The following is a 16,894-nucleotide window of genomic DNA, read 5'->3' on the forward strand; positions in this document are numbered from 1 at the left end:
AGGACATGGAGGTCCTGGGCCTCTTTCACCGCTGCTCCCTCACCACCAGACGCCTCCAGATGCCTGGAGGAAGAACGCCTCATCTTCCGCCTCGGAACACTTCAACCTCAGGGCATCAATGTGGACTTCAACAGTTTCCTCATTTCCCCTTCCCCCACCTCATCCAAACTTCCAGCTCAGTAACTGTCCCCGTGACTTGTCCTACCTGCCTATCTTCTTTTCCACCTATCCACTCTACCCTCCCCCCGCCCCTGACCTATCACCTTCATCCCCTCCCCCACTCACCTACTGTACTCTATGCTACTTTCTCCCCACCCCCACCCTCCTCTAGCTTATCTCTCCATGCTTCAGGCTCTCTGCCTTTATTCCTGATGAAAGGCTTTTGCCCGAAACATCGATTTTACTGCTCCTCGGATGCTGCCTGAACTGCTGTGCTCTTCCAACACCACTAATCCAGAATATAGTAGATGGAGTTCAACTTGTGGAAGTTAGGCACAGAAATAACCAAAATGCTAAACAATATATTGATTCAAGAGAATTAGAATACAATGAGATGGACATTATTGTCACATTTACTGCATCTGGAGTTCAGTTCATCTCAGGAGGGATAGATTGGCTTTGAAAGGGATTGCAACACAGATTCACCGGAATGATACAGAGCATACAAAAGATAAATAATGAGTATAGCTGAATTTACTAGAGTAGCATTCCCTTGAGTCATAAAGATTAAGAGCTGATTTAACTGAAATATCACTATAAAATGGTCATTAAAAAATTTGATAGTCTAGATTAAGAGTCATAGAGTCATTCAGCACAGAAGAGGCCCTTAGGCCCATCAAGTCTTTGCTGACCTATCTACACTAAACCCACTTTCCAGCACCTGGATCATTGCCTTGAATGATATGACCATTTACTTCTTAAAGGTTGTGAGGTTTCCCATCTCCAATACCATCTGGACAGGTCATTCCAGAACTCCGCCACACTCAGGTGAAAAAATCTTTCCTCAATTTCCCTCTGGACCTCCTGCCCTTTACTTTAAAATTATGCCCCCTTATCTTCAACTCTTCAACTAAGGAGAACAGCTTCTTCCTAACCACCCTACCACGTCCCTCATAATCTTACACTTGTCTGTCAGGTCTCCTTTCAGCCTTCTATGCTCCAAAGAAAATAATCCAAGTTTATTCAGCCTCGCTTCATTGCTAAACACTCCAAACCAGGCACTATACTGGTAAATCTCCTCTGCACACCCACCAATGCAATCACATTCTTCTTATATTGCAGTGACCAGAACTGTACACAGTACATCTGCTAAGGTCTAACTAAAGTTTGATACAGCTCCAATGTAACCTCCCTGCTCTTAGACTCCACACAATGACCGATAAAGGCAAGTGTTCTCTATGCCTTTTTAACTACCCTATTAATCTGTCCTGCCACCTTCTAGAACAAACACCTCAAGATCCCTCTGTAGTGCTGAGCTTCCTAATGTCCTGCCATTCATTGTGACTCTATGATATGACTCGATGAGCACCCCCTTGTTTTATTACTTCTTCCAAAGTGCATCACCTCACACTTTTCAGGATTAAATTCCATCCACTGCTCTATACACTGTCTCTCTCTTTTTCTCTTTCTCTCTCTCTCACACACATACACACTCACTCACTCTCCCTCTCCAAGATACTCATATATAAGTCAATGGTGTAAATTTACATTTGCTGATTTGTATTTGCAGATACATTCTATCTTGTTCAAACAGCACACAATCTGTACGCAGTCGATCAATGTGACATTTTATACATTCCTACTTTGGAAATAAAAACAATCTGACTCCAGGTTGGACACAGATAGACTCTAATCTCACACCATTAATGCATTGTCTGAACTGAGATGTCACTTTTTTATATAAAACCTTAAATTATCTCAGTGCAGTGACTTGAAAGAAATTCTGGGATTTACATATTAATCAACTGAAACCTGCATCCCCATTCTAAGTGATTACAGACTTAACAGCCATCTAGGTTTGTCTAATACATCGTATCAGTTGTCTGACACTTTGTTTGTATAAATTCTGTCTCCTATGTATCCTGCCCCACCAGGTACCTGATGAAGGAGAAGTGCTCCAATAGCTTGTATTTTCAAATAAACCTACTGGACTGTAACGTGGTGTCATGTGATTTTTAACTCTGTCCACCCCAGACCAACACTGGCACCTCCACATCATGGCTGCCCATTTGACCAACTCATCTGTATGTTCCTGCAATCTGGGATCACCTTCCTCACTACTCACCACCTGGCCAAACTTTGTATCATTGGCAAACTTACTCATCACCCATCCCACATTCTCATCTACTGATGAGAATTGTGTTCTTTGGAACCAGGCGCTATGACCTCAGATTGGAATCGAGGAACACCCTAAACATAAGCTGTTCAGGCTGTGGGAAACGTGAAATGTGGCGAAGACAAGACAAAAATGTTGTGATAGCATGGAAGACAGAAGAGAATAGATGAGAAATGGGTTGATGGGGCAAGGTCAAATGCTGTGGTGATGGGATAAGTAAAGAAACAAAAGGTGTGGCTCAGGGATGTGCGAATGGCATAGGCACGCTGCTCCTTGAAACACAAAAGTCATACTGTAGGTCATCTAATGTAATCTAAACAAAACCGGGAAAATGAAAGGAAACAGAAGGGGCATGACATTATTATCTGAGATTGTTGGACGCAATGTTTCGTGCAGAGGGTTCTCGAATTCGTAACTGAGAAAAGTGTACTTTGAGCTGACAGTGAGCTTCACAGGAACACTGAGAGAAGCCAAGGCCAGAGTAGAAAGGTTGCAAATTAAAATGATGGGCAACCATGAACAGGGGGTCACTCTTGCAGACTGAACAGCAGTGTTCCACAAAATGGCCACAGAAACTCCGCTTGATCTATTTGATGTCAAGGAGACCGCAATGAGAACAATGAGTACCTTACACAAACAGAAAATTGGTGTTTCATCTGGAAGGAATGTTTGGGCCAGGGATTTCATCTGGTGCATTTACATTAAAGATGCTGTGGGAGAGGAGTGGTTGTTCGTGGTAACTGAACAGTAGACCAGGCTGTCCTGGATGCTATAGTTCCTTCAGAATGCTGGGGTGGAGGGTATGAGAATGGTAGTGATATCATGCTTGAGGTGACAGAAATGATCTTTGAGCATGGTGGGTGGAAGAGCAGCTCAAGGGGAATCAAGCATGATTCTTACGTCGATAGGGCTATGACAACACTAATCTTTTGATATATTCCTGTCTCAGTTTCATCATCAATATGTAACCTAGATTCCCTTAAAAGGCACATTGATAAAAGATTAAGGTAAAATCGCCATAGTTTTACCAGGCTATAAATCTGCTGTCTCATTAGAGGTGGTTTAACCTGAGGGTCACCATGCCTCAGGTAAGGATAGAACTTCAGAAGGAGAGTCCTTCATGGTAACCTCAGCCAGTGTAGGAATTAAACCCATGCTGTTGGTATTACAAACCAACTGTCCCAGCCAACTGACCCCAAATAACTCATTGCAACAAAAGTGTTTTGTGTTTTTACAATTCCCTGTATGAGGAATAGTCTGTAGGACATGCATGGTGGGAACTACCTGGGACGATGAGCAGCAACTAACCTAGATTGAACATTGGTAAAGTAACAACGTGAAACACCAGTGTCAAAGAAATGAAAAGAGCTACAATTGCCTTACCCAATTGCTTGCTCCTGTTTGTTGGTGATAATCAGAGTTTTTTTCGAAGGTGTCATGCCAGCATTATAGATGAAACATGGCCCAAAATCATATCTAGTGAAAGATAAGTGGGCGCTTGGGGTCACTATGTACCCAGTGAGAACACAGGCAAAAACAGGGCCTTTCTGGATCTGTGGGCAAGAAGAGAGATTATAATTCGTGTGTACAAGCTAACTTTCAGTCAACACTATGAACAAGGCGAATAGGTAGCTGGTCAGCTGGTCAATACACTGACAACTTTCTGCAGCATAATTCATCCTCATCATTTGTCTCAGACCCTGTAACCTTGCAAGCAGAGGCTCCCAACTCGACAAGATATAACTAGCAATACATCCCTATGTTCATAATGGCATAATTGACTCATTCCTCCAGGGACTGAAAATTAATTTCCTAACCCTAACCCTATTGCAGGAGACTAAATGCCAGGAGTATTCCATAAAGTAATAGATTGGCTCTTTTTATATATATATATATATATATAAAATATATATATAAAGTAGGTTATGCTAACAAATTTGCTATGCATTAAAGTGCACCTGTCTTCTTGTATCCTTTTTGTTCAGACCGTAAATAATCCATGAGGTACTTTTAACCTGACAATACAGGAGTCACAGCCTGTCAATGTGAGATTTATTCCTAATCCCTGCTTTAGTCTTTCTAACCTGCCCCCTGTGAGGGCCTTCTGAAAATCTAAGTATTCAATGTTCACCAGGTCTCCCTTATTAATTCTATTAGTAACATTTCAAAATGCTCCACCAAGTTTGTCAATCACAATTTCCCATTCACAAATCCATTCTGATCATTACCAACCAGTTGTGTATTTATCCCATCCTTTATAATAGATTCTAGTATTTTCCTGACCACTAATGTAAGGCTAACAGGTCTGTAGATCCCTGTTTCTCCTTGCTCCTTTCTTACAGAGAGGGGTGACATTTGCTACCTTCCAATCTGCAGGAATCATTCCAGAATCGATAGAATTCTGGAAGATTGACCATCGCTCTAGTCAGCTCCTTCAACTCTGGGATGACGACATCAGGTCCTGGGGATTTAACAAGTTTCAGTCCCATTAATTTCTCCAAAATAAACTTCTTACTCACACTAATTTGCTTCAACCCCTCACTCTCCTGAGTCACTTGGATCTCTCCTTCTGAGGGATTTCTTTTTACATTGATAAAGTGTCATGAGCTTTCTTTGATCTTAATTACCAATATAGTTTCATACCAACTTTATGAATTAACTGGTTAATTTCACTCAGCATTTTCCATTTAGTTCTAAGCTCTCTGGAGTCTTGAGTTTGTGGTATTGGTCATAAGCTTCCTTTTGCTTTCTTGCTTTACCCTACTTTGTGTGTTCTGTGATCCCTAGTTTTCAAGGTCCAGATTTGAGAATCCCACCTTTTGTTCATCCTGGTAAAATATTTATTTTTAAATCTCTCTCTCTTCTTGTATGCATCCCACCCACTGCTCCGACACTGTTGCAAAATCAGCCAGTCTGGAGAACCTTTATTAGACACACATCAATATCAATGCTGAGCAGTGTGGCTGGCAGTCTGAGTGGGAATCTTGATGCTTACCTTCAGCTTTAGCTCGACGTCCTTTAGCGCAAACTTGTGGTCTGGATGGAATCGGATTGATGCTGCGACACTGCTTTCGGTTTCCACCCTGTTCTGCTTGCAGTTTAGTTTCATACAGTTCAGGATGCTGGGAGGGCCAGAAAGCTCCCAGTCAAAGTCAAAGTTAAATTTCCCGTTGTTTGAGATGACAAAATGGTAGCTAATATGATCATTCAATTCCACCTGTGTGTAGATTAATAACAGTGTAAAAATCAGGCTGTCACACCCCTAGTCAATCAAATACACTCCCAGAGTCTGACCTACCATTAGTTGAAGGGACCGTCTTTATGGTAATGGTAAAGAGAGAGATGAGCAGTGATTAAGCTGATGTTGAACGCTCACAGTGCCTCAAGAATGCCCAATTCTGAACTGCTATATTTGCTTTGAGTCTATCCTGTGATAATGCTACACATAATGAAGGATATCCCCAGCACCAAGACAGGAGTTGCTCTCCACAAGGACTGTGCAGTGGTTTCTTACTGATATTGTCATGGACAGATGTATCTGTGATTGATGAGAACAAGGTTAAGTAATGTTTCCTTGTCTTGATTTTCTAACAACCTGACACAGGCCCAACTGACAGACAGGAGCCATTTCTTCCAGTGGAGCAGCCCAGAGCAGTGACAAAATGAGAGCAAGGCCTTTCATGGGTGATGTCTGGAAGTACTGCTGCATGAAGGAGGCAGCAGAAGTCTGAAACTCTTTCCTTCATAAAGAGAAGGGATGAGAGCAAGGTGACCAGCCATCCGGGAATTTCCAGGACCATATTGTATCGGAGGCTTATCTTCTGTGTCTTGAGTGTGCTCCTGCTTGAACAGTCTGCAGCTGTAATCTTGTCCTGTCATGTGCCATTACACACTTTTCCTGGTGGTGCTTCCCAAACCTCATCACTTCCGTGACAGCATTAATATCACTGTCTGTCCTTAAAGGTCCAGCAATGCAGCACCCTCAGTGACATCTCTGACATAGACTGAGCTGTACAGTCTTTCACTGTCCCCCTCACATTCCCCTGCTGTGTCAGCTCGGTCAATGAACAAGACGGTATAAATTTAAAATGATGTGCAAATGAAGCAAGGGTGATGTAAGAAAGGTATTTTTCACACATGTAGGAGAGGGTAAAGGGCAATTCATTCAGCAGCTATCTCTCAACATTCCCAATAACTGAATTCCAATGCCTTTCCCAGGAATTTATACTTAGCTGGATCAGAGATTGAGAAATCTTTTGCAAGTAACTCACCTTCTGACTCCCGAACACCTGTCTGCCATTTACAAGGCATAAGGAAAGAGTGTGATGGGAATACTCCCCACTTGCCTCGATGGGTGCAGCTCCAACAACACTCAAGAAGCTTGACACTATCCAGGACAAAGCAGCCAAATTACTTGGCACCACATTCACAAACATTCACTCCTTCCACCACCAACAGGGGTGGACAAAAAATGTGGACTTTCCTTGTCAATGAGAGCTACAGACCAAAGATAATTTTTTAAAAAGTCTTTAACTGTCTTCTCTAGTCACAGGCAGATAGAAGAAGGTGTTTGGTATGCTTTCCTTTATTGGTCAGAGTATTGAGTACAGGAGTTGGGAGGTCATGTTGCAGCTGTACAGGGCATTGGTTAGGCCACTGTTGGAATATTGCATGCAATTCTGGTCTCCTTCCTGTTGGAAAGATGTTGTGAAATGCGAAAGGATTCAGAAAAGATTTTCAAGGATGTTGCCAGGGTTGGAGGATTTGAGCTATAGGGAGAAGCTGAATTGGCTGGGGCTGTTTTCGCTGGAACATTGGCGGCTGAGGGGTGACCTTATAGAGGTTTATGAAATCATGAGGGGCATGGATAGGATAAAAAGACAAAGTCTTTTCCCTGGGGTGGGGGAGTCCAGAACTAGAGGGTATAGGTTTAGGGTGAGAGGGGAAAGATATAAAAGAGACCTAAGGGGCAACTTTTTCACACAGAGGGTGGTACGTGTATGGAATGAGCTGCCAGAGGAGGTGGTGGAGGCTGGTACAATTGCAACATTTAAGAGGCATCTGGATGGGTATATGAATAGGAAGGGTTTGGAGAGTTATGGGCTGGGTGCTGACAGGTGGGAGTGGATTGGGTTGGGATATCTGGTTGGCATGGACGCATTGGACTGAAGAGTCTGTTTCTGTGCTGTACATCTCTATGATTCTAACAGTGCCAACAGGACAACTCACTAGCGCGCAGTGAATACTGAACTGAAATCAGGTATGAGAAAAGAAATTGAGAGCCATGGTTCATGGTGCATCAACATGGGAGAAAAGATAAGAAAGTAGTGGCACCCAGCTTGAATTGTAAAACCTGTGGCATTGCAGAAAGAATGATGTAGAGAAACTGGTGTTGGACTGGGGTGGACAAAGTTAAAAATCGCACAAGATTAATTTGGAAGCACCAGCTTTCGAAGCATTGCTTCGTCATCAGGTGGACTAGAGTAAGATCAATAAAACACAGAGAGAAGGAGAGTAGGAAGGAAGTCTAAGCGAAAAAAAAGGATGAAGTTATTTGTGATACAGGCTGTAGCTCTCCGACAAAAATATTATCTTATGCTAGGTATAAGCTTCATCTGATCAGACTATCAGATCGCAAAATGATGTTATATGTAGCTGATACGCAGCACTAACCTCTCCAAAGGAGATCTCATTGACAGTCTGATGACTGAGTTCAGTTACTGTCCCATCACTGCCTTCACATGTCACTGTAGCTTTCATGCTGTATCCATGCATCTTGATATTTAAGGTTAAAGGTACTGTCTTTGTTTTCACATCGCACACAACGTTCCAGTTCACATGTCCATCAGTGTTTGCAATACAAGAGAAGACAATGGGCATACTGTAGGTGAAGCAGATAAGTATCATAAGAATGCTACATTATGCATTTTCACATACAATGTCCAGTTCACATTGAGGTTACAGGCTAGTTACAGTGCAGGTAAAAACAAAGACTGCAGATGCTGGAAACCAGAGTCTAGACTCGAGTGGTGCTGGAAAAGCACAGCAGGTCAGGCAGCAACCGAGGAGCAGGAAAATCAACATTACGGGCAAAAGCCCTTCATGAGGAATAGAGGCACGGTCCCTGCAGAGTGGAGAGATAAATGAGAGAGGGGGTGGGGGTGGGGAGAAAGTAGCATAGAGTACAATAGGTGAATGGGAGTGGGGATGGAGGTGATAGGTCAGAGAGGAGGGCGGGGGAAGGTAGCAAAGAGTACAATGGGTGAATGGGGGTGGGGATGAAGGTGATAGGTCAGAGAGGAGGGTGGAGTGGATAGGTGGAAAGGAAGATGGGCATGTGGAATAGGTCATGGGGACAGTGCTGAGTTGGAAGGCTGGAGCTGGGGTGAGATGGGGGAAGGGGAAATGAGGAAACTGGTGAAATCCACATTGATGCCATGGGGTTGAAATGTTCTGAGGTGGAAGATGAGGCGTTCTTCCTCCAGGCATCGGGTAGTGAGGGAGTGGCGGTGGAGGAGGCCCAGGACCTACATGTCCTCAGCAGAGTGGGAGAGGAGGGTTGAAATGTTGTGCCACAGGGTGATGGGGTTGATTGGTGCGAGATGTTCCCTAAAGCGCTCTGCTGGGAGGCGTCCAGTCTCCCAGTGTAGAGGAGACCGCATCGGGAGCAACGGATACAATAAATGATATTGGTGGATGTGCAGGTAAAACTTTGATGGATGTGGAAGGCTCCTGTGGGGCCTTGGATGAAGGTGAGGGAGGAGGTGTGGGCACAAGTTTTGCAATTCCTGTGGTGGCAGGGGAGGGTACCAGGAAGGGAGGGTGCGTTGTTGGGAGGCATGGACCTGACCAGGTAGTCGCAGAGGGAACAGTCTTTGCGGAAGGCGGAAAGGGGTGGGGAGGGAAATATATCCCTGGTGCCAGGGTCCGTTTGGAGGTGGCGGAAATGTCAGCGGAGGATTTGGTTTATGCGAAGGTTGGTAGGCTGGAAGGTGAGCACCGGGGGGGGGGGTGGAGTTCTGTCCTTGTTATGGTTGGAGGGGTGGGGTCTGAGGGCAGAGGTGCGGCATGTGGATGAGATGTATTGGAGAGCATCTTCAACCACGTGGGAATGGAAATTGCGGTCTCTAAAGAAGGAGGCAATCTGGTGTGTTCTGTGGTGGAACTGGTCCTCCTGGGAGTAGATACGGCGGAGGCGGAGGAATTGTGAATGCGGGATGGCATTTTTGCAGGAGGTAGGGTGGGAAGAGGTCTAATCCAGGTAGCTGTGGGAGTCGGTGGGTTTGTAAAAAATTTCAGTGTCAAGTCGGTCGTCATTAATGGAGATGGAGAGGTCCAGGAAGGGGAGGGAGGTGTCAGAGATGGTCCAGGTAAATTTAAGGTCAGGGTGGAATGTGTTGGTGAAGTTGATGAATTGCTCAACCTCCTCGCGGGAGTATGAGGTGGCGCCAATGCAGTCATCAATGTAGCAGAGGAAGAGGTGGGGAGTGGTGCCGGTGTAACTACGGAATATGGACTGTTCTATGTAGCCGACGAAGAGACAGGCATAGCTGGGGCCCATACTGGTGCCCATGGCTACCTCTTTGGTCTGGAGTAAGTGGGAGGATTCGAAGGAGAAATTGTTAAGGGTGAGGACCAGTTCAGCCAAACGAATGAGAGTGTCGGTGGAAGGGTACTGTTGGGGATGTCGGGAGAGGAAGAAACAGAGGGCTTGGAGGCCCTGGTCATGGCGGATGGAGGTGCAGAGGGATTGGATATCCATGGTCAAGATGAGGCGTTGGGGACCGGGGAAATGGAAGTCTTGCAGGAGGTGGAGGGCACACCATGGGTGGTGTGTCGAATGTATGTGGGGAGTTCCTGGACTGGGGGGATAGGACAGTGTCAAGGTAAGTGGAGATGAGTTCAGTGGGGCAGGAGCAGGCTGAGACAATGGGTCGGCCAGGGTGGTCAGGCTTGTGGATCTTGGGAATGAGGTAGAACCGGGCAGTGTGGGGTTCCTGGACTATGAGGTTGGAAGCTGTGGGTGGGAGGTCTCCTGATGTGATGAGGTTCTGTATGGTCTGGAAGATGATGGGTTAGTGATGGAGGGGTAGATCATGGTCGAGGGGTGGGAGGAGGAGGTGTCCTCGAGTTGGCATCTGGCTTCAGCGGTGTAGAGGTCAGTGTGCCAAACTACCACTGCACCCCCTTTATCGTAAGGACAGACTGACAGACTGACGGGCAGAGGGGGTGGGGTGGCCTTGTTGGTAAGGGAGGATATTCAGTCCCTTGCGCGGGGGGACCTAGAGTCAGGGGATGTAGAGTCAGTGTGGATAGAGCTTCGAAACACTAAGGGTAAAAAGACCCTCATGGGAGTCATCGACAGGCCCCCAAACAGTAGTTTGGATGTCGGATGTAAGTTGAATCAGGAGCTGAAATTGGCTTGTCGCAAAGATGTTACTACAGTTGTTATGGGGGATTTTAACATGCAGGTAGACTGGGAGAATCAGGATGGTATCGGGCCTCAAGAAAGAGACTTTGTGGAGTGCCTCAGAGATGGATTTTTAGAGCAGCTGGTGCTGGAGCCGACCAGGGATAAGGCGATTCTGGATCTGGTATTGTGTAACGAACCAGAATTGGTCAGTGACCTCGAAGTGAAGGAGCCATTGGGAAGTAGTGACCATAATACAATAAGCTTCAATCTGCAATTTGAGAGGCAGTGGGTACAATCGGAAGTGACAATATTTCAGTTGAATAAAGGGAAATATGGAGCTATGAGGGAGCAACTGGCCAAAGTTCAATGGTGCAATACCTTAACAGGGAAGACCGTGGAGGAACAATGGCGGATATTTCTGTGTATAATGCAGAAGTTGCAGGATCAGTTCATTCCTAAAAGGAAGAAAGATCCCAGGAGGAGACATGGGCGGCCGTGGCTGACGAGGGAAGTAAAGAAACATATAAAGTTAAAAGAGAAAAAGTATAACTTAGCGAAGATAAGTGGGAAAACTGAGGACTGGGAAGCTTTTAAAGAACAACAGAGGATTAGTAAGAAGGAAATACGCAGAGAAAAAATGAGGTACGAAGGTAAACTGGCCAATAATATAAAGGAGGATAGTAAAAGCTTTTTTAGGTATGTGCAAGGCAAAAAAATGGTTAGGACAAAAATTGGGCCCTTGAAGACAGAAACAGGGGAATATATTACTGGGAACAAAGAAATGGCAGAGGAATTAAATGGGTACTTCAGATCTGTGTTCACTGGGGAAGACACAAGCAATCTCCCTGAGGTAACAGTGGCTGAAGGACCTGAACTTAAGGGAATTTATATTTGCCAGGATTTGGTGTTGGAGAGACTGTTAGGTCTGAAGGTTGATAAGTCTCCGGGACCTGATGGCCTGCATCCCAGGGTACTGAAGGAGGTGGCTCGGGAAATCGTGGATGCGCTGGTGATTATTTTCCAGAGTTCAATAGAATCGGGGTCGGTTCCTGAGGATTGGAGGGCGGCTAATGTTGTGCCACTTTTTAAGAAGGGTGGGCGGGAGAAAGCAGGAAATTATAGACCAGTTAGTCTGACCTCAGTGGTGGGAAAGATGCTGGAGTCTATTATAAAGGATGAAATTACGGCACATCTGGATAATAGTAACAGGATAGGACAGAGTCAGCATGGATTTATGAAGGGAAAATCATGCTTGACTAATCTTCTTGAATTTTTTGAGGATGTAACTCGGACGATGGACGAGGGAGATCCAGTGGATGTAATGTACCTGGACTTTCAGAAAGCTTTTGATAAAGTTCCACACAAGAGGTTAGTGAGTAAAATTAGGGCGCACGGTATTGGGGCAAAGTACTAGATTGGATAGAGAATTGGTTGGCTAATAGGAAACAAAGGGTAGTGATTAACGGCTCCATTTCGGAATGGCAGGCAGTGACCAGTGGGGTACCGCAGGGATCCGTGCTGGGACCGCAGCTTTTTACAATATATGTAAATGATATAGAAGATGGTATCAGCAATAACATTAGCAAATTTGCTGATGATACAAAGCTGGGTGGTAGGGTGAAATGTGATGAGGATGTTAGGAGATTACAGGGTGACCTGGACAAGTTAGGTGAGTGGGCAGATGCATGGCAGATGCAGTTTAATGTGGATAAATGTCTGGTTATCCACTTTGGCGGCAAGAACAGGAAGGCAGATTACTACCTCAATGGTATCAAATTAGGTAAAGGGGCTGTTCAGAGAGATCTGGGTGTTCTTGTACACCAGTCAATGAAGGCAAGCATGCAGGTACAGCAGGTCGTGAAGAAGGCTAATAGCATGCTGGCCTTCATAACAAGAGGAATTGAGTATAGAAGCAAAGAGGTGCTTCTGCAGCTGTACAGGGCCCTGGTGAGACCACACCTGGAGTACTGTGTACAGTTCTGGTCTCCAAATTTGAGGAAAGACATTCTGGCTATTGAGGGAGTGCAGCGTAGGTTCACGAGGTCAATTCCTGGAATGGCAGGATTGCCTTACACGGAAAGACTGAAGAGACTGGGCTTGTATACCTTTGAGTTTAGAAGACTAAGAGGGGATCTGATTGAAACGTATAGGATTATGAAAGGATTGGACACTCTGGCAGGAGGAAACATGTTTCCGCTGATGGGGGAGCGCCGAACCAGAGGACACAACTTAAAAATACGGGGTAGACCATTTAGGACAGAGATGAGGAGAAACTACTTCACCCAGAGAGTGGTGGCTGTGTGGAATGCTCTGCCCCAGAGGGCAGTGGAGGCCCAGTCTCTGGATTCATTTAAGAAAGAATTGGATAGAGCTCTTAAGGAAAGTGGAGTCAAGGGTTATGGAGATAAGGCTGGAACAGGATACTGATTGGGAATGATCAGCCATGATCATATTGAATGGCGGTGCAGGCTCAAAGGGCTGAATGGCCTACTCCTGCATCTATTTTCTATTGTCTATTGTCTATTGTCTATCTGCTGGTTTGATGGTGAGGTTGGGATTGGAGCAGAGGGAGTGAAGGGCTGCGCATTCTGAGGGTGAGAGGTTGGAGGGAGAAGGGGGGTAGACAGGTTGAGGCGGTTGGAAATGAAGAGATCGATGGCAGGTAATAGGCCAGCGCGGGGTGTCCAGGTGGATACAGTGTGTTGGAGGTGGGAGAAGTGGTCCTCGGAAGGTGGGCAGGAGTCCTGATTGTAAAAGTAGGCTCGGTGGTGGAGGCGGTGGAAGAAGTGTTCAACGTCACGCCGTGTATTAAATTCATTGATGCACGGGCGGAGGGGGATGAAGGTGAGTCCTTTGCTGAGGACTGATCGTTCGTCCTCAGTGAGGGGGAGGTCGGGGGGAATGGTGAAAACTTGGCTGGGCTGGGAGAGTGCACTCTGTCTTTTTACAATCCAGGCTCAGTTCACTGTTTGGTTACAGACTAATCACAGTTCACTATCTGGGTACAGACCAGTAATAGTTTACCATGTGGTGACAAACCAGCTACAGTTCCTGTTAGATTACAAACTGACTCCAGTTTATTGCTAGTTACAAATCACACACAGACCATTCTGTCAGGGGAGAGAACAGAATTCTAGTTACTGCCATCTAGAATTCAGCCTAATCAATTCCCACTTCACTGATGTTACTTGGCTGCATTGTGTGCTAATTTTGCTTTAAGGAAACTCCTGGCTTCCAGTTTCTGTTGGACATCTCCTTGGCCATATTTTGTTTCTGTGACTCACTTGCCTGCCATCACTCATATTGCAAACTGGTGAATTCAGCTACTATGTGGGTGCTGGCTGCAGATAGCTGTACCTTGAGTCCAGGAGGCTTTATCAGGAAGAAAAATTATAAACTTCAAACTTCTGTCCAAGCACCCAAAGGATCCTTCCATATCCGACAGAGGTATACCTGGATTTCCACACATGTCATCTACTGTGTCCATTGCTCTCGATGTGGTATCCTCCACATTAGGGAGACAGGACGCCAACTTGTGGAATGTTTCAGAGAACATCCCTAGGACACACGCTAAACAACCCATCTGCCCTGTGGCCAAACACTTTAACTCCCCCTCCCAATCCACCAAGGACATGCAAGTCCTGGGTCCCCTCCACTGCCAAACTCTAGACACCCGACACCTGGAGGAAGAACACTTCATCTTCTACCTGGGAACCCTCCAAACACACAGGATCAAAGTGGATTTCACCATCTTATCCCAGATCCAACCTTCCAACTCGGCATCACCCTCTTGAACTGTCCTACCTGTCCATCTTCCTTCCAACTTAACTGCTCCACCCTCCTCTCTGACCTATCACCTTCACCCCTATCTTCATCTTCCTATTGCATTTCCAGCTATCGTTCCCCCAGTCCCACCCCCCTTCTCCCATTTATCTCTCAGACCCCTTGGTCCCTACCCCACCCCCCAACATTCCTGATGAAGAGCTTATGCTCGAAACGTCAACTCTCCTGCTCCTCGAGTACTGCCTGACTGGTTGTACTTTTCCAGCACCACACTCTTCATCTCAGTGCTGTGTATAGGTCCTAGCTGTAGTGCGGCAGAGCTGGGAATAGGTTCAGCTGGGCAATATATTATTTGGAGAAGAAAGCAAAGCACCAAAACAGCAGTGAAATATATGACTGTGTAATTTAAATATTGGCATTGGAATAATTATTGACCAGGACATCAGACAGAAAGTCTATACTCTCCACTGAATTAGATCGAAAGGAGCGACAAATAAAAACGCACTCTCTCAATACCACACAGAGCTGTCAACCTGAGTGATGTGCTCAGGTTTCTAAGTAAACATTAACATATAACCATGGGACTTAGAGGTGCAGTACCATCACTGAGCCATTGTGGGTTCCTAGAAAATCCACATGCCACTGTATTTTCAGCCTCAGCGATGTGAATGAGAGAGGGTGGATGATTGAAGGTCCATCCGGGGAACTCAACGTCATCCATGGAAAATTGTCAGAGAATTCCCTTAATCAAGGCTGAGAAAATGACACTCAGTACCATCCCAAACAACAAGATACTATCCAAAAGAGACCAATAAACTTGAGCCATGTTCTGATAATTAAACACAGATCTTCATGAGGAATGGGTAAGGAGTATCATACACAATAGCCTTCATGGGTAATGACTGTTTCATTGTTGCCAGCATGAACACTGAAACTCATTGAGCCACTGAATGGCTTTTGAGTTCTGACTGATTTTCATACCTGCTGTGAGGGAGAACAATGCCCTCCATGGGCTCCACAAAAAGTTTGCACACGTAAGCCTCTGAATGTAGTGTCTCCTCTCTGAAATGGAAACGTAGTGGGTTTGCTTCATTGTTAATCATGTTGATGGTCTCATGCGCTTTGTAGCCTGTGGGTAACACAAGGAATAGCATTGGTACTGGTAACCAGGGGCCAGTTGATACTTTTGTGATCCAGAGGAGAGTTGTGGAATTTAAGCTGATGTGTGAGGAGCATTATGGGTGTTTTCTCATCATTGAATTATATATGTACTAAATACTTTCAACACTTTGCATGTGGCAATGATGTTAATGTCTCCACCTGCTTGGTATTTATTTGTTAATAGTTCTCACTTTTCCATATCTTTTGCTTTCAGAGGGTAACTTTCAGGAGCTGGCTTTGGCTACCAGCTACCGTCAGCTCAGAATAAACTGAAGCCAGCCACCCCACAAAACCTGTCAGGAAAATTGGTTGTTAATTGATCGCTTAAGGACCTTAAGTGGAGCAGATCAGCATAACTCAGTTACATATGTGTTACAGTACAGCAGGTGGCCATTCAGTCCCATTGTGTCTACACTGGCTCTTCAAATGAGCATTCCTTCCTAGTGCCAATCCCCTGCTTTTTTCCCATACCTTTGAACACTATACCTTTCCAACTAACCACCCAGTGCCTTCTTGAATGCCTCATTTGAACCTGCCTCCATCACATTTCCAGGTGGTGCCTTCCAGACCCTAACTGAGTGTAAGACTTTGCCTGTTTTGAAAGTCACTTCAAATCTCTGTCCTCTTGTTCTTGTTCCACTTACAAGCAGGAACAGTTGCTCCCTATCTACTCTATCCAGCCTGCTCATGATTTTGAAAACCTCGAACAAAGCTCCTCTCAGTCTTCTCCACTCCAAGGTGAAAAGTCCCAATTGTTTTCAACCTATCCTCAGAACTGTGTACAGAAACTGAGATGAGGAGAAACGACTTACCTCAAAGCGTTGTGAATCTGTGGAACTCACTGCCCCAGAAGACAGAATAAATCAACAGATTCAAGAAAGAAATAGATATATTTCTGTGCAAACCTAAAGGGCTATGGGGAGCAGGCAGGAAAGTGGAATTGAGACCACATTAAAATCAGCCATCATCATGTTAAAAGGCAGAGCGGGCTCGAAGGGCTGAATTGCCTACTCCTGTTCTAATACCTAAGTTTCTATTTCATATTGTCTTTCAGTGTTCTTCTGGCCAAAGAGCATCAACGCACACTTCGTGATCACGTTCAATCATAGGTTTTCTAACCCAGACCTTAATTTCCAAGGTGGTGGAGGAAAACACAAGTATCTTACTCTTTCTGCATCATGTCTAGGCAGGGGAAAGTTCTG

General features: G+C 45.2%; 1 protein-coding gene across 1 annotated transcript in view; it reads right to left on the reverse strand.

Moving 5' to 3' along the window:
- The window catches only part of hydin (HYDIN axonemal central pair apparatus protein), an 869,275-nt gene that overhangs the window by 61,321 nt on the left and 791,060 nt on the right, over nt 1-16,894 (reverse strand). The window contains exons 73-76 of the mRNA XM_072547579.1: nt 15,513-15,660; nt 8,009-8,216; nt 5,331-5,552; nt 3,719-3,888 (exon numbers count right to left, since the gene is read on the reverse strand). Coding sequence (XP_072403680.1) covers nt 3,719-3,888; nt 5,331-5,552; nt 8,009-8,216; nt 15,513-15,660 — 748 coding nt within the window. The remainder of the gene's footprint in view (nt 1-3,718; nt 3,889-5,330; nt 5,553-8,008; nt 8,217-15,512; nt 15,661-16,894) is intronic.

The sequence above is a fragment of the Chiloscyllium punctatum genome, chromosome 26, assembly GCF_047496795.1.
Source record: "Chiloscyllium punctatum isolate Juve2018m chromosome 26, sChiPun1.3, whole genome shotgun sequence".
Lineage (NCBI taxonomy): Eukaryota > Metazoa > Chordata > Chondrichthyes > Orectolobiformes > Hemiscylliidae > Chiloscyllium > Chiloscyllium punctatum.